The sequence below is a fragment of the Xiphophorus hellerii genome, unplaced genomic scaffold (assembly GCF_003331165.1).
Source record: "Xiphophorus hellerii strain 12219 unplaced genomic scaffold, Xiphophorus_hellerii-4.1 PGA_scaffold_71__1_contigs__length_207192, whole genome shotgun sequence".
Classification (NCBI taxonomy): Eukaryota; Metazoa; Chordata; class Actinopteri; order Cyprinodontiformes; family Poeciliidae; genus Xiphophorus; species Xiphophorus hellerii.
The window spans coordinates 191,669-207,192 of NW_022587646.1; the positions used below are offsets into that span (position 1 = coordinate 191,669).

At 36.2% G+C, this 15,524-nt stretch overlaps 2 protein-coding genes across 3 annotated transcripts; both read right to left on the minus strand.

Moving 5' to 3' along the window:
* Positions 1–42: 42 nt before the first annotated feature.
* On the minus strand, positions 43–3,945 carry LOC116716570 (N-acetyllactosaminide beta-1,3-N-acetylglucosaminyltransferase 2-like). The gene is made up of 2 exons (XM_032557408.1): positions 3,858–3,945; positions 43–1,615 (listed from the first exon to the last, which is right to left on the minus strand). Exon 2 carries the CDS (start codon positions 1,508–1,510, stop codon positions 311–313), a length of 1,200 nt encoding a protein of 399 aa, XP_032413299.1. The 5' UTR covers positions 1,511–1,615; positions 3,858–3,945; the 3' UTR covers positions 43–310.
* Positions 3,946–4,019: 74 nt separating this feature from the next.
* Positions 4,020–15,304, minus strand: LOC116716571 (alpha-soluble NSF attachment protein). 2 transcript variants are annotated; one of them, XM_032557410.1, is made up of 11 exons: positions 15,077–15,302; positions 13,244–13,323; positions 13,040–13,156; positions 11,795–11,841; positions 11,639–11,716; positions 11,498–11,553; positions 11,321–11,405; positions 11,138–11,242; positions 10,979–11,047; positions 7,020–7,070; positions 4,020–6,005 (listed from the first exon to the last, which is right to left on the minus strand). In XM_032557410.1, the coding sequence occupies exons 1-11, from the start codon at positions 15,172–15,174 to the stop codon at positions 5,904–5,906; spliced, it is 888 nt and encodes a 295-aa protein (XP_032413301.1). In that variant the 5' UTR covers positions 15,175–15,302; the 3' UTR covers positions 4,020–5,903. The 2 variants fall into 2 exon arrangements, with proteins under 2 accessions (XP_032413301.1, XP_032413300.1); XM_032557409.1 differs by having other exon boundaries at positions 13,040–13,323; positions 15,077–15,304.
* Between the last annotated feature and the right edge of the window lie 220 nt (positions 15,305–15,524).

Consider the following 15,524-nt stretch of genomic DNA (forward strand, 5'->3'; position numbering starts at 1 on the left):
CCATTGAAGCTGTCGGATTTTTAAAAATAAAAGAAGACAAAATTTTAAAAAGTCATATTAAATGTTTTATTTTTCTTGCCATAATGTTGTTGAATTTTAATTGATCAAAGCTTAATTGAAATCTTACATTAGTTAAGGTCAAAACTGAAATACAAGCATTACAATATTAGATGTTGGATTTGTACATCCAACTCTGGTGGAGTGCCAGTCATGAACCTCACCTAGCTAAAACTGTAACCGGAAAACATTCCCCCAAAGCCATCTGTTGTAAGATGGTAAGAATGGAAACTAGTGCAGGTGATCCATCAGTTCAACAAGACACCAGGGGGTTGTGGATGTTCTTCCACATTACTTCAATCTCCCTTGGGGATCGTTGGTGTATGAGGAGATTCTGCTTGTGGACACAAACATTTCCGCGGTCTTGTTTCCTGATGTCAAAGGTCTGAAATCCTTCATGCCACTTGGGGGTGATTCCAAGTGCCTTCATGCACAAACCCATGTAAACATCGTCTATGGGGAACAGAGGAAACAGCTTCGAAACGAAAGAAAGAGACTGTATCAACTCTCCGGAGATGACAAACCCTCCTCCACCTGTGTACGCAGGGTAGGGCCCGCTGTAGAAGGTCAGAGGAATGTAGTATTTGCTTCTTGGGTCCCTGATTGGACTTGCTGATTCCAAGACGTGTCCAACATACAGCTCAGATGCCTGAGAGGCGTCTAAAGACTCCAGGTATCGGATCAGTCCATCAGTGTTGACAAAAACATCATCGTCCCCACTGAAGACGAAGGACACCTGTGGACAGTGTTTCACTGTCCACTGGAGAAACATGTCCATTTTGAGGGTCAGGTTCAGGAGGGACTCGTGGAAGTCCCACTGCAGGATGTCTCCAAAGTGTTTGGCTTCGAACGACAGCAGTGCGCCAAGGTTTGGGTCATCGGGCTGGTAGTTGCCAAGGAAGAACACCGAGCGCACCCTCCGTCCGTTCTGGTACACCCCATCTCGACCCCAAGTGTCCCGCACCGCCTGTCTCCTCTCGAAGTTTGCGGGGGATGACTTGATAGCAAAAAGCAGGAAGGTGTGGTTGTTGCACTTCCTGAGTTGGTTGATTAGGATCGGAGGAGATCTGCAGTTTATGCCCTTCAGGTAAGTCTGGAATAGTGGAGGGTAGGAATCAAAGTCATGAACGTTTATTCTCAGAACCTCCTGGTTCTCCTCCTTGCAGGCCGACCAGGGGTACGCTCTCCTGGAAGGGTTGTCATTATCCTCAATGTTCGTCACTGCCGAGTAAAACAGGCGGTTCCAGTACGTAAAGTCTTGAGGGATGATCTTCCTCAAGTCTTCAGAAATCACTGGGGTGTGAGGGTTCACAGGGGATGATGTGAAGTTCACCTGCTTTGAGAAGTTTGCTACTCTGGTGGTATTGATCTTCTCTAGACTTACGGTCAAGTAGAAGAGGATCAGAAGTGAAACAGAGAGGACCATGGCAAAGAGTCTTTGATTAAACCTCATAAGGTCAGAACAGGGCACGCAAAGCGGTGTGAGGAGTTTTTCTAGAGATGGATCATCTTTCAGCGGAGATGACGGATCTCTTCAGAGGTTACGCTCCAAATGTTCCTGCAGAACAGAAAAATGATGCCTCAAACCTGGAGCCGAAATCCTTAGAGATTCTTGAAAAGTTTTAGCTACACATCACCACTTATTCCCAATGAACGCCTATTGACCAACTGCTGTTTTCATATCAACTATTTGATCAAAAACTTGATTTTCATCTGTAAAGCGTAGGCCAATTTTTTTCAAGGGGATGATTGTACAAAAAATGACTGAGATCAATTGTAAATACAAGAATTTATTGCACAAACTTGATATTTATTTAGGATTTTCTCTAATCCACACTGAATTAAAATGTGTATATAACCCTTGTATGGTTTAGTTGGTTGACATTTTCAGGTGCACTGAATATGCATGCAAGAAAAATGAGACTATTGTGAGAAACTTCCAGTACTTTTTGTCCTTCATTTCATTACATAGTGTGAATTATTGATAACATACAACGATGAGAACCGTCTAAAAATAAATATTACATAAGATCAATAAAAAATAATATTTTAACTGAAATGTCTCTGAATGACACCAAACTAAACAATTTTCTTCTTCAGCAGTGACTTGTTGTCCCTTCCCCTCTTTATAAATGGTGCGTTTTTATTGACCAAATAATTGTACAATTTGACATTTCGAAGATAAATTTGCTTAATGGAAGCAGAAATTTCAAAACCACGAAGAAGAAGAAGATGACAGGAAGTGGTTGGAGGAGGATGACGCAGCATTTTTTTAAAAATGAATTATAGCATAAACAAACTTGTTCAAGTTTTATTTTAACTGTTTATTTAATGGAAACGCCAAGATAGAATTTTTTTTTTTTTTTTTAACATTAGCAGAAGATTGACAAAGCTTTGTGGACATTTGTAGTCAAAATGACAAATCAAGACTTGAAACATTTCTCTGTGGATCCATCAGTTTTATTTTCTAAAGTAATTGACAAACATATTGAACTTTTTCATAATTTTTTTAGGACACTTGTAGACTCAAACACAAAACTAGCATTAAAAAATAAATCTTCATTTTGATGATCTCTTTGTTGTAACGATGCTTTTTCAGAATGCCAGTTATTGGAAACACTATTTTGTGCCACAATTTTATGGAAAATTCAGCTTTTCTTTTCTCTTTTTTTTTTTTTTCACTTTTTACCAAAAACTGAATGACAAAAAAATCTTCAGTCTGGTTTTTTGGTCTCAACTAGCCTTTTTTTGAAGGATGATTTTATTTACAGAGACTTAATAATTTAATTTATTTGTTGTTTTGTTTGTTTATTTATTTGGGATATTTAAAATGTATTCCAGTGTCAAATGTCCATTAGAATTTAAAATTTATTGATCTTTGATAATCTGTTCTTGCATTGTTACACCATTACCATTATATTACTGGAAAATGGTGTCAAAACAACAACATTATAATTTATTGCAATAACTTCTGGGATAATTCATCGTCCAGTAAAATTTGGCCTGGTCAGTTTAACCTGAATCACTTAAACACATTTTGTTTCACTTTTGGCAAAAATGACTTAGGACTTAAAAAAGGACCTAAAAAAGTACTAGCTGTTTTATTCAGTTGAAATAAACCAAAGATCTCAAGAAACTCAAGAATAATTTACCTCTCAGTAACAGTAACCAAAGGGTTAAAAATGTAGATTTTTCTGAGTTTTAACCGTAAACATTTTTTTCAGTTTAATGAGTTGAATCTGCTTTAGCTGCTGGTTGTTTATGGTGATGAACGAGCTCTGTGGGGGACGCACAACCTGCTCACAGGTGTTCAATTAGAGGATACACCTGCTGAAAACTAAGGAACAGCAGGAAGAAATCCCAAAACACCTGCCTGCTCAGAAACACAGAGCTGGCTTATTATGGCCTTATTATGAAAATGTAAAAACACAAAAAATAGTTTTAATCTGGTTTCTGGTGCAAATACTTTTATTACACTTGGAATAAGACAAAACTAATTTACATGTAGCTTTTCAGCAAGATATAGGAGCATGTTTTGAGTCAATAATTTTTTAATACTGATGAAAAAGTGATACATAAAATATATATTTTCACCTATATTTTGCTGGAAAGTTACTTTTAAGTTAGTACAGTCTTATTTCAAGTGTACCAATATATTCACACTACAATCCAAACAAAAACTACTTTGGTAAGATTTTGTGTTTTTGCAGTTCGTTTATTCTAGAAAGATATTTTGTCTGTAAAATCTGATGCAGAACTTTTACATTTTAGCACGAAAAGCAGGAAGTAAAGCTACTCACAGGGGAAATGAAGAAAACGGTAGCAGATTTAAATATTCTCCACTCTTCCTGGGTAGGAGATGTTTTTCCAGTTCGTCCACATCACAGAGTGGTGGATGATAAAATGAAGCCGGATGAGGCAGCGCAGGACAAACACGGGGAGTAAACCACACCCAGAGAGGCTGCAGGTCCACTCAGGTTTATTCAACAAGACATCACAAACAACGCTTAAGACCAAACGTTTCACAGGATCATCGGGAGGAGATGTGAGCACAGTGTCCCGATCCATAAAGCTTTTTCTTTTTTTTAAATGTATTGCATCTCCATCAGGCTGTCAAACACATTTTAACCAGCCTGCTTACAAAAATACAAACCATTCTGCTAAACCAATAAACCCCCCTTTCATTCCAAGCCATGCAAATGATCACAAAGGTCAAGGGTCGTTAGATCTTTTCAGGAATAAAATGACTTTAAATGGGAGCAAATATGCAAAGTCACCGCTAATAAGGGCTGGGCGATAAGGTTTCAAAATAAAGTCTGATTTTAATTGCTATCTTTTGGAAAGAAATTACAAATGACAGAAAATATTTTGCTTTTATTTCAGTCATCCCTTCTTTAAGTTGTACGACAGAAAATTAGGGGAAAACTGCAAGAATTTTAAATTATTTATGAGAATATGTTTACTTAAGTTTTTTTTTTCATACTCGATCTGATGTTAATTTTTTCCCCTTAAAACAGAAATTACAAATGACAGAAAATATTTTAAAAAGTGGCTTTTATTTCAGTTGTGCAACAAAATATTGTAACCTGGCCTCAAGAATTTTTATTTAATTCCAAATATGTAGTCCTTTAGATATTTAATTATGAAAATATAAACATAATTGGGAGATTTTATCCAACTTCAAGTTTCTTTAATCGATTTTGTTAAAAAAATTTTTTTTACAAATGACAGAAAATATTTTCAAAAGGTGACTTTAATTAATTCATCCCTTCTTTAAGTTCAATATTAGGGGGGAAGCTGCAAGATTTTAAAATTAATTACAAGAAGAATGTCATGTAGATATTTAATTATGAGGATAGTCAGATTTTTTTCATACCAGATTCAATTTTAATAATTTTTAAAATCCCTTTCTTTTTTTCAAAAAAAAAAAAAGACTGAAAATATCTTTTACTCCAGTCAGCGCGGGATTAGGGCCAGACTGAGACGTTTTGTTTAATTACAACAATGTAGTCATAATATTAGCCGAATAAAAATGAAATTTTATCAGAAAAATTTCTTAAAATTACACAAGAAAAACACTTGGATAGATTGTTTTTTGTTTTTAGCTTTGGAGTTCGTAAAAATTACTTCTTCGTTTTACTAATATTACGGCTTTATTCTGAACCTGACCGTTAAATGTTGACCTGAATTCAATGTCCAAATAAATAGAAGCTGTAAAACAAGACGGTGGTTCTTGGTGCAACACTCTAAACTACAAAATGAGAATTGGTGGAAAAAAAACAACAAAAAAAAACGGATTGTGCAAAAAAAAAAAAAAGTTCAAAAACAAGAAAAAGTGTGATTAATGTCTAAAATTATCGCCCAGCCCTTTGGAAGCGTCCTGCTGTGCACATCCTGAGAGCAGCTTAAGGCAGAGGAGGGTTACAACTCAGACTCGCTTTTTAATTAGAAATGCCCTGATCTGAGAAAAATAAAAGTCCAAATGTTACCGCTGCAGGCAGAAATCGCATTTCAGTTCATTTAGTTTATTCTGGACATTTCAATTACACCGTTATCCGCGATCTCTCACTCATCACACGACAGCGGAAATAAAGTTTTAATCTTCATCACTCAAGTCTGCTGGTATTATTGCATCCCAATCATGAATGTTGTGGCCAAAATGCCAAACGTAAAACTAATACCGGGTGCCGAGCGCAGCCAGCGAGATAGTGTTCACACGCATGATATAAAGACTTGTTCTGAGTGGAATAAAAGGCAACAAAGACATAATGCAGACGGCAGAAAATAGAGAGTACATAAAACGATGAATGCAGCGGGAATAGAAGGATGTGAGGCGGCTGGTGAGGTCAGCGGAGGTCGTTCTCGTCGTCCTGTATGGTCTTCTTGATGCGTAGCAGCATGGTAGTGAGCCACTGGTCCAGACGGGAAATGGTGTCATATTCCTTCACCTGGAAATAATCCCAACATGTAATTAAACAAAAAACACACGTAATGTGTAATGTGTCATGATAAGAACGAGAGAGAATCATCGCTGAAGGTTTTTGTTTGGAGAAAACTGTAAATCTGACAAATATAATGAAGTAAAATCACAAATACTTCTGCTTTTTTTCTGTTTAATCAAACAAAACCTGGCTAAAAAATAAAATTAGGTATGAGCTTTCTATTGAACAGTTAATGCAAGGAATTATTGATTAATGAGTGAATCTAAGGTTGATTTATCTCTAAGGAGCCATTTTATTAAAAAACAGCGTTTCTCATAATACGCTGAATTTTAAAAAAAAAAGTTCAAATTTTAACAAAATAATGTTAAAAAGTGTTAAAAAATTTATTTTAAATTATTTTGTTCAAATAAAATTTTTAACAATATTTAAAAAAAAGTTTTATTTTTAAAATTATTTTTCAACTGTCAGCTTTTAAATAATGACAGATTAATTCAAATTCAAAACTACTTTATTGATCCCAAAAGGGAAATTAAATGTGTTTGTAACTCATATTAATTCAAATACGTTATTGTAGATCGTTATGGCTCACGTTATTAAACTTATAAAATATAACAAAACAGGAACTTGTTCGATTGCTGAATAGAAAAATAAAAAATGAAATGAGTAAAAACATGCAACAGAGAGAGTATGTATATTTCAAGACTTTTTAATGCTAGCTTAAATTAAATTTAAGATCAGAAACTATAAATATAAAGGTTGGCAACAGAAGTGAACCAGTGGCAAAAACGAAGGTTTAAGTTTGCTAACTAGCCAGTAGCAGCTAGTTAGCGGTAGCCTCGACCGCCTGAAGTTACAGAACGCAATGAAGGTAACTAAAACTTTTGCCTGACAGAAAAGTAACGCAAGAAAAAAAGAATCCCTACAAGTTTGAATAGTCCCTCAACTACACAATATAAGACCTGTGATTAGCATATTTACATTTAGTCAATTTAAGCAACAAGCCTCAGTTTGCCCACTCACCGCGTCAGTGTAGCCGTCCACGTTCTGTTCTTCATATGCATCTAGAAGTTTCTGTTGGGACAAAAACCCACTAGAATAAAAACACATTAAATAGCAAACAATAGCACCGTACAAAAGTGCGTTTCATTATTCAACCATGTATAAACTTATACCAGCTGATAATCTAACCATCCAAATGTAAATAAAACAGGTTTTAACAGTTATAACGAGTAAAGTTACTGATTTTTAGATGTAAAAGTTGTTTAAAAAGACAAAAAGAAAGGAGCAAAATACAATAAACGCCTCAAAGAACGCATCAAATGTGTTACTTCAACTAAATAGAAGCGTAGACCTCCAACATTTAATTAAATCTGTAAGCTTTTGATTGATAATATTTCAGTCAGATTAAACATGATAATATTTCAGTCAGATTAAACATCCTGGATAAGAACGTCAAAATTAAAACAAAAAAACAGGAGCAGCACTACAAAAACACAAAATCTTACAAAGTATTTTGGTTTAGTTCCAAGTGCAAATATCTTGTTACACTTGAAAAAATCAAAACTATACTACTAACAATTTATAGGAGTTTAATTTAAGTCAATGGTTTTTTAATATTAATGAATAGGCCTGTCGCGATAAACGATAAATCGATTAATCGTACGATAAATTAAAACTATCGTCGTCATTTTAATTATCGGCACTATCGTCTCTTCCGACCATTTTCTCTTTCAGCTAAAGACACTGAATGAAAAAAGGCTCAACTCCGGTGCTCTCCACTGACCCTCCCTTCCTCATTTTACTTACTGTAATGCCCAGCACACAGGAGCTGTCAGCCCATTTTCAAAACCTGACAGACCACACATTAGCCGACAGAAATCCTAGGTATAACGGTTCGATCGGGTTCGGTCCTGCCGTGTGGTGTCCAACAATGGGCACAAAATAATGGCTACAAGTCCAGTGAACTCATTTTAAAACCAGGCATTAATCAATGCTTTACTGCAATCTACCTGCAATGCATGTGGCTAGTGTCAGCGTAAAGTCCTGACTGAATGAAAATCATTATAACCTATTTATGTCACGTTAACGAAGAACAGCTGAAAAGTTACCGGGTTTATCAACTGTGGTAGCAATTTCGCTCCAACTCCTCCTCTTGTCATTTCTATATTCTTTGCATGTTGAATAAACATTAATGTTGTTTCCACATATCATCTCCAATGTCCGCTGGACTTCGGGTTGCGCCGTGTCAGCTGTTTGGGATTCCCCTCCGTAATTTCCCCTCAGAAAACACGAGGAGAATCCGCGCTTTCTGATTGGCTACGTGTCACATTCAACAGGCTGCGTTAAAGCTCCCAGTGGGGAAAACCCCTGATTTGGATCGGAGCGGCAACGATAATCTACCGTAACACACCACACAATCTTAGAAAGATCAACGTTTTAAGATTGTTGTAAGGGGAAAAATAGGAGCAAAAAATCATGTAGTGTGAATTATTGCATCAGGTAGTCGATGTGCCCATCTTCTCTATTTAAATCTAAATATTACTGAAGGGCAACATAATATACAGACTTCATCATCTGCATTCTTTTGGTTGAATGCAGTATTTATTTCCACTTTGGCTTTATGTTGTTTAGTTTTTTTTTTCAAGTGAGTTTTTTGTTAATGGAGACTGAGAATCCATTTTATTTTTGTTTTTGGTTGTTTTGTTTATTTTGTTTATCAGTTCCAGTGTTTAGTGTTCTTTTGAAAATAAAGTGTATTTATCTTTGGCAGGAAATTGCATGCATTATTACGTCATTTCCATTAAATCAGTGTAAAAAGGTCTTCAAACAATATTATCGTTTATCGCAATAATTTTTGAGACAATTAATCGGTGAGCAAAATTTGCTATCGTGACAGGCCTGTTAATGAAAAGGTTCTAGTTCCTCTGGCAGATTATTTCACTTATAACATGGAAAAAATTCTTGTAATTAAATTTTCATTATTTTCCATTAATATTAAGGAATTATTGCCTTAATATTCTCAAGCTCCTATTTCTTGTTGAAAAGTTACTTGTAAGTTAGTTTTGTCTTATTCCAAGTCCACTAAGACATTTACACACAAAACTATACAAAAACAGTTGGTCATATTTTGTGTTTTTGCAGTAAAATAAAAAAAACCAAAATAATGAGGATCGTATTTGCTTATTTTCATAGACATTTATTTTTAATAAAATTCTAGATTTCAAACAAAAGCCATTATTAGATTTATTTCTCTGCATGCTTTGCGTTTACTGTCCACTTGATGGCGCTGTGGAGCACAAAGCCTCCTCTCAGTATCTAAATCTTTTTCTGGTCCTGATAAACACAAAAAAGACAACAACTCCAAGCACATCAGCTCATAATTTCTGATAATCAGGTCAGTAATGAGACTGACGGATTCACCTGTGGATCATTAAAACGTGTAAATCAGATAAAAATCCTGCCGGGATTTCGCTGCACCAGAAGCTCATTTTAAACCAAAACTGTTACAAAACACAAACTGAGAATAACCGACTAAAATGCCTTTCAGACCACAGGCAGTGTTGTTATATTATGGTAGAGTTTTGTCTACAACCAGCTGTTCTTTAGGTAAAACATGCTTTAAAACAGGCTTTTTTAAATATTAGTGAAATAAAATGGGATAGTTAAAGTTTTTCTCCAATATTATACATCAAACTTCCACAACAACATTAAACTAACTATGCAGTAATCTACATCGTCTTTTCAGGAAACTGTATTTCTACTTTTTATGGCAGTTTGATTCTTTCCTCCTTACTGAAAATAAAAAAAATTTATACAAAAATAAAAAGTCTTATCAACTGAAATTATCTTTACTTTTTCACAAGCAGATTTAGCAACTATATTTGAATATTACTAAGTCTATGTGTCTTTGGACTGTAAAGTTTGATAACTAAATGTGAAAAAAGGTCACTTTATGACTATATTTGGCCCGGTTCTAACCTAAATATTGATTATGGATCAGTGCGTTTTATTAGGATGTATTCACTCCTGGTAGACTCGGTTTGATTGGGGATAAAAGTTGCAACATTTGCTACATTTTCAGCTGCTGTGGTTTTCTTTCACACTGTATTGTGTCAAACAAACCAACCTAATTGAAAACCTGTTCCCCTCTTTGCCTGTGGGGGCGCTGCGCCAAGAACTCCTGAAAGAAATGACACAAAAACCTCTGAAGAAGACACTGAGCGCAACTTTCTTCTTCACAAGATGTAAACAAAAATGGAGTGGCATCAGATTTTAGCAGTTGGAGGATTTTTCTTTTCTCTGTTAAATGAGCCATTTTTCCTGTTAGCACTAGCCAAGCGCATTTGTTTCGGTTGTATTTACCCAGAATGCACTGCATTGTAGTCCACTTCTTGCTTTTGGAGCAGTCTTCTCCTACAAACCCAGTTCTTGGTTTGATTAAAGTGAACTCTGGTGCGATTTGAATGCTTATGTGAACGCCAAGCGGACCGGAGATTGCTCCAAAAGCAGGAAGTCGACTACAGCTCAGGGCATTCTGGGTAAGTACAACCAAAACAAACAAGCTAATCTAGCGCTAGCAGGAAAAATGACTTGTGGTCTTTTACGAAAGACGACAGTGAAATCCAACAACCGCTAAAATCTGACACTTCTTCACTTTTGTTTACATTTTGTGATGAAGAAAGTTGCGCTCAATGTCTTCTTCAGATGTTTTTGTGTTGTTTCCTTCAGTGGTTCTTGGTGCAGCGACACCCCAGGCAAGGAGGGGAACTGTTTTTTTAAAGAGGTTGGTTTGTTTGATTCAGTCAGTGTGAAACTGAACCACAGCAGCTGAAAATCTAGCAAATGTTGCAATTTTGTCCTCCAATCGAATTCGGTCTACCAGACTGTCAGGTGTGAAAACACCCTTAGATTTAACGCAGAAATGCTGCCTGGGAAACCTTTCTCCAAGTTGACATTTAGTCATTTTTCAGTCAGCCTACCTTCAACAGCTTGCACTCTCTGGAGTCTGAAAACGCTGGAAACATTTCTTCATACTTCTGCACGGCAAGCTGAGCGGACAGCAAAGAAAACGGCCTTAACACAGAAACTAATGCTTCACTAGCTTCACAGCTAGGAAATTTTATGTAAATTATGCTCACCTTTGCGTTTAGCATGTCTACACAGAAGTGACACAGCGCCGCCTTGAAGAAGTGATCCTTGGCGCTGTATTTCAGGAGCGTACTGTCCATCGCATGAGTTCCAACCTGAAATCAAGAGCTTACGCTTATTTTACAGATTCTTCGCTCAGCAAGACGTCAGACGCTAAATGTTTAACATCTCACCTGTTCGTAGATCTCTATCGCTTTCTGGTACTGCTCCAGCTGGGCTGCATAGGTCGCAACTTTAAGAAGGCACTTGTTTGCAGAACTGAAAAAAGGAAATCCGTTTAACAAACCTACATATTTAACTATTTGAAGTAAAGCGCAGAAAAGTGTTCAGATATTATCTAAAATATTCACCTGGTGGATTCTTCACCTTTATAATAATCTGCTGCTTGTTCAAAATGAGCAATGGCCTGTATGTAAAAATGTAAATAAAGGTTATTTTTTAAAAAAGTAAACAAAATCAAATTAAAATGAATGGTTTAATTTTTCTTTAACCTTGTCGATGTCCACCAACTCTGTCTCGTAAATCTCTGCGATGGATATGTGATGCTTCGCTGCGATGGTGAAACGACCCTGAAAACGGACGAGAACAACGATTTTTACAAAAGTCAGCTTTAACCCAAACTTAATAAAAGGAAAACACAAACTCACCATATCTGTGTAAATCTCGATGGCTCGGTTTAAGCAATTGATAGCCTCTGTAGAGAGAGGAAATATTTAGTCGAGAGCAGAAACCCAAACACCTCCAGACATTAATACGTATGTCATGAAAACTGATTCTGCTGCACGATAAATTATCCCAAAAGTTACTGCGATAAATGATAATGTTGTTACTTTGAGATCATTTTCAAGTAATATAATGGTAACAGTGGCATAATAATGCAAGTACAACATGTCACAGATCAATTAACTGTTAATAAACAATTTAAATCTGGAACTGGAAGATATTTTACATAAATTAACAAAATAGATGCTGAAGTCTTTGTGAATAATACAGTCCTTGACAAATGGGCTGGATGCACAACAGTGTAGAAAGAACAATAGGTGGACATTTTGAAATTGAGCTGAGATTTTCTTGTTTTTTTCCAGAGAATTTCTAAGTTTGAAAAGTAAAGAATTTACTACAAAAATATAAATTTTGAGACAAATCTCAGCAATTTTTGAGGAAAAAAAAATCCATGAAAATCTTTTTCAACTCAGAAATTTCCAAGCTGTCTAGAAAATGTAGAAATTTTTCTAACAAATTTGCAACTTTTTAAACTCTGAAATTTTAGGTTTTTTTCTATAAAATTTCCAAGATTAATCTCAAAATTGCCAAGTTTTTCTAGAAATTTGGGGGATTTTTTAATGGAAATGTACTCCTCATTTTTAATTTTTTCTATCTACAATTCCTCTAATACGCCGTACCATAGATAAGACTAAAGCAGCAAACTGAATGTTCTTGTCATCCAGTCTTTCTTTAGAAAAAGAAATATGAGGAAAAAAAAATCAATCATACAAATGGAAGATATTGGTTAATTTATTTATTGCTTATATTTTCAGCAGATGTATTTAGTCTTACACCAGATTTAAGGCTCTGTATCTAAAGTAAGATGAAATATATATTAAAAAAAACCTATTATTTTTATTCCTTTTCTAGTTCCTGGATAAATAAAGCTGAAGGCCTTAAAAACCAGATGGTCAGACCCCGCACAAAGCCTCTACTGAGGGTCAGCCTGGAAAAAGCAACCAAACTCAGTCGCCTTAAATCCATGAACATCAGAAAGCTTTGAACAAATCAGCTAATTAAGCTGAAGAAATGCTGCTCTGTATGAAAAATAACAATACAACACAATATTTTGAGCCATTTTCACACAGAATGCAGCAGAACCAAAGACATACAGGAGCCAGACTGACCTTGTGGATCTGCTTTTTTGAAGGCGTTTCCAGCGTCTATCAGGTTGGTGGCTGCATCGTGTTTGCTCTGCATCTGCAGGTGAAGATGAGCAGCTTTGGAAAACGCATTTCCTGCAGCTGAGAGCAGATGGTTTGGTGTTATAACAGTGATCATAAATACAGTCGTGAATGAGGAGGAGAAGGAGAAGAGGTCGGCCTTCTTACCACACCAGTTCTTCGCCATCTTGTACATGTTGGCTGCTCTCACATACATGTCACAGGCCTCTTCCAATTTAGAGGAACCGCTGGAAAACACACACACTTTTCTAAAACATAATGATCTAGACCAGCCTTCCTCAAACTGGTGGTCCGTGGGCCCCCTCTGCTGGTCGACTGCATGTAATCAACCGTTTATTTGCTGCGACGCTACAGTTAGCTTAGCAAAGAATTGTGTTTAAAAATAATAATGGATAAATGGCTTACGATCTAAAGCTGAAGATACCGGTGGAAAGTTTCTCAGGTTGAGTTGCAGAACTTTTGTTTTTGAACATTATTACATAGCATGCAGATTTATATTTTAGTCCATCTGATGACGTTATTTTTTAACATTAAAGGATTGATATTTTGACAAGTTACTCAGTACTTGAGTAGACTTTTTACCAAATACTTTTTTACTCTTACTTGAGTAATTTCTTGGACGGATACTTTTTATGTTTACTTGAGTAAAAATAAGTTGAAGTAGTGCTACTCTTATTTGCGTGAAAATTTTAGTTACTCTGCCATCTCTGGTTCTGTGACATAATAACTAATTTTGCTTTGTCCAAGAAATTATTGCAATAAACAATAATTTTGTTTTTTTTGAAACCATTTTTAAGTAATATAGTAATAATAGCATATTAATACAACTCTCTTTAAGACCAATAAAAGTTAGTTTTGTACAGAACTCTTAACACTCAAACTGGAGAATATTTTAAATAGTACAAAATAAAACAACAACAACCAAAACCATAAAGAAAATATATTATAGTGTTCCTGTAAATAATAATTGTGCTTCAAAAACGTTAACCATCTTATTGTGACGGACTAATTAGCACCAGTAATGTGCAAACAACCTGTCTTATATCAAGTCTTACTTCAACAGAAAGGCAGGATGATGACTTGGTTATTTTTTGCAGCACAGGAAGGAGCTCCAGCTTTCTAATCCTGGCTCGGTCTTCCTGTGTGGCATTTGTAAATTTTCCCTGTGAATCTGGGTTTTTTTTTTCTTTCAGGTAGTCCTGCTTCCAAAAACACGCCTGTCAGGGGAATCAGTGAGCTTCTGAGCATGGTTGTCCGTCCTGTTTTAGCCCTTTGATGAACTGGTGACTTGTCCAGAGTGCGCCCTGCTTCATACTTAAAGAACACCGTCAGGTTTTCATTTTTAGTGTATTTTCCTTTCAGCTTCTTCAGTTTTTATGGCCACAATGCAAACAATCTCAGAACATAATTCTTATCACCTTGTTGCTTAAAAGATTGTGACTTTTTTCTCCAGTTAATTTGTGAATTTATTGAATATTTTATCGGCCTCTGGGAGTTTATTGTAATTTCTAAATACGTTAAGTGCAATATATGTTTTCTAGTTTGATACTATAAACAAACGTGACTGACATGTGACTTGCACAGATCGACTGCTCCAATAGGAGGCGCTAGAGCAGCGACATTACAGAAAGTGTCCACGCATATGAAACTTTATACTTAAATGTGTCATTTAGGTCACAGATAAACAAATAATAGCTTGTTACCGAATCGATTTGTGTTAACAATGGAATTGTCACAACGTATATCGCTATTTTAGCCGTGAAAAACAACATATTGCGCATTGATGTGTCCAGACGTGTCCAGTCTCGGTCTATAGAAACATTTTAACACTCGTTGATAACCTGGAGCGTTAAGCACCACCGTATATCACCGACAGCTGTACTGGTACTGTATGTTTTGCCTTCAGATTTGCTGCTAACAGCTCAGCTAGCCACCTTCCGCATAGTTGGCCCTCACACTGGCTAACAGTCACACACTCACCCAAACATCGAGCCGAAAAACGACTGGGAAGACTTTAACTTCTTCTCCGCCTCCGCCATTAAAGCCGCGGCTTCTTTTTCTTTCCCGCTGTTGTCCATTTTTGCTAGCTTTTCTCCCAACGGTCAGGAGGCGCGAGTAACTGCGAAAGTCAACAAACTTAGCTAACGAGTGCTAGCAGCACTGTCACATCACCAACCACAGGCGGCCCTCTGTCACGTGACAGGGAAGAAAGGAACCCCTCTGCTGGTGCGTTCAGGTACTCTTCGTAAAACGCAGAGACAACCTTTATTTTCCCGTAAGGCACACATTTAAGAGCCGTCGCTCCCTCAAAATTTTTTACTCGTCCATAAAAGAAAAAAAGACTTTTATTTTATATATTCATTCAGATTTATACCCTAAAAGGAAAGCTATGTGCGCTTTAGTGCTGGATTCAATGAATCTCGGAAAT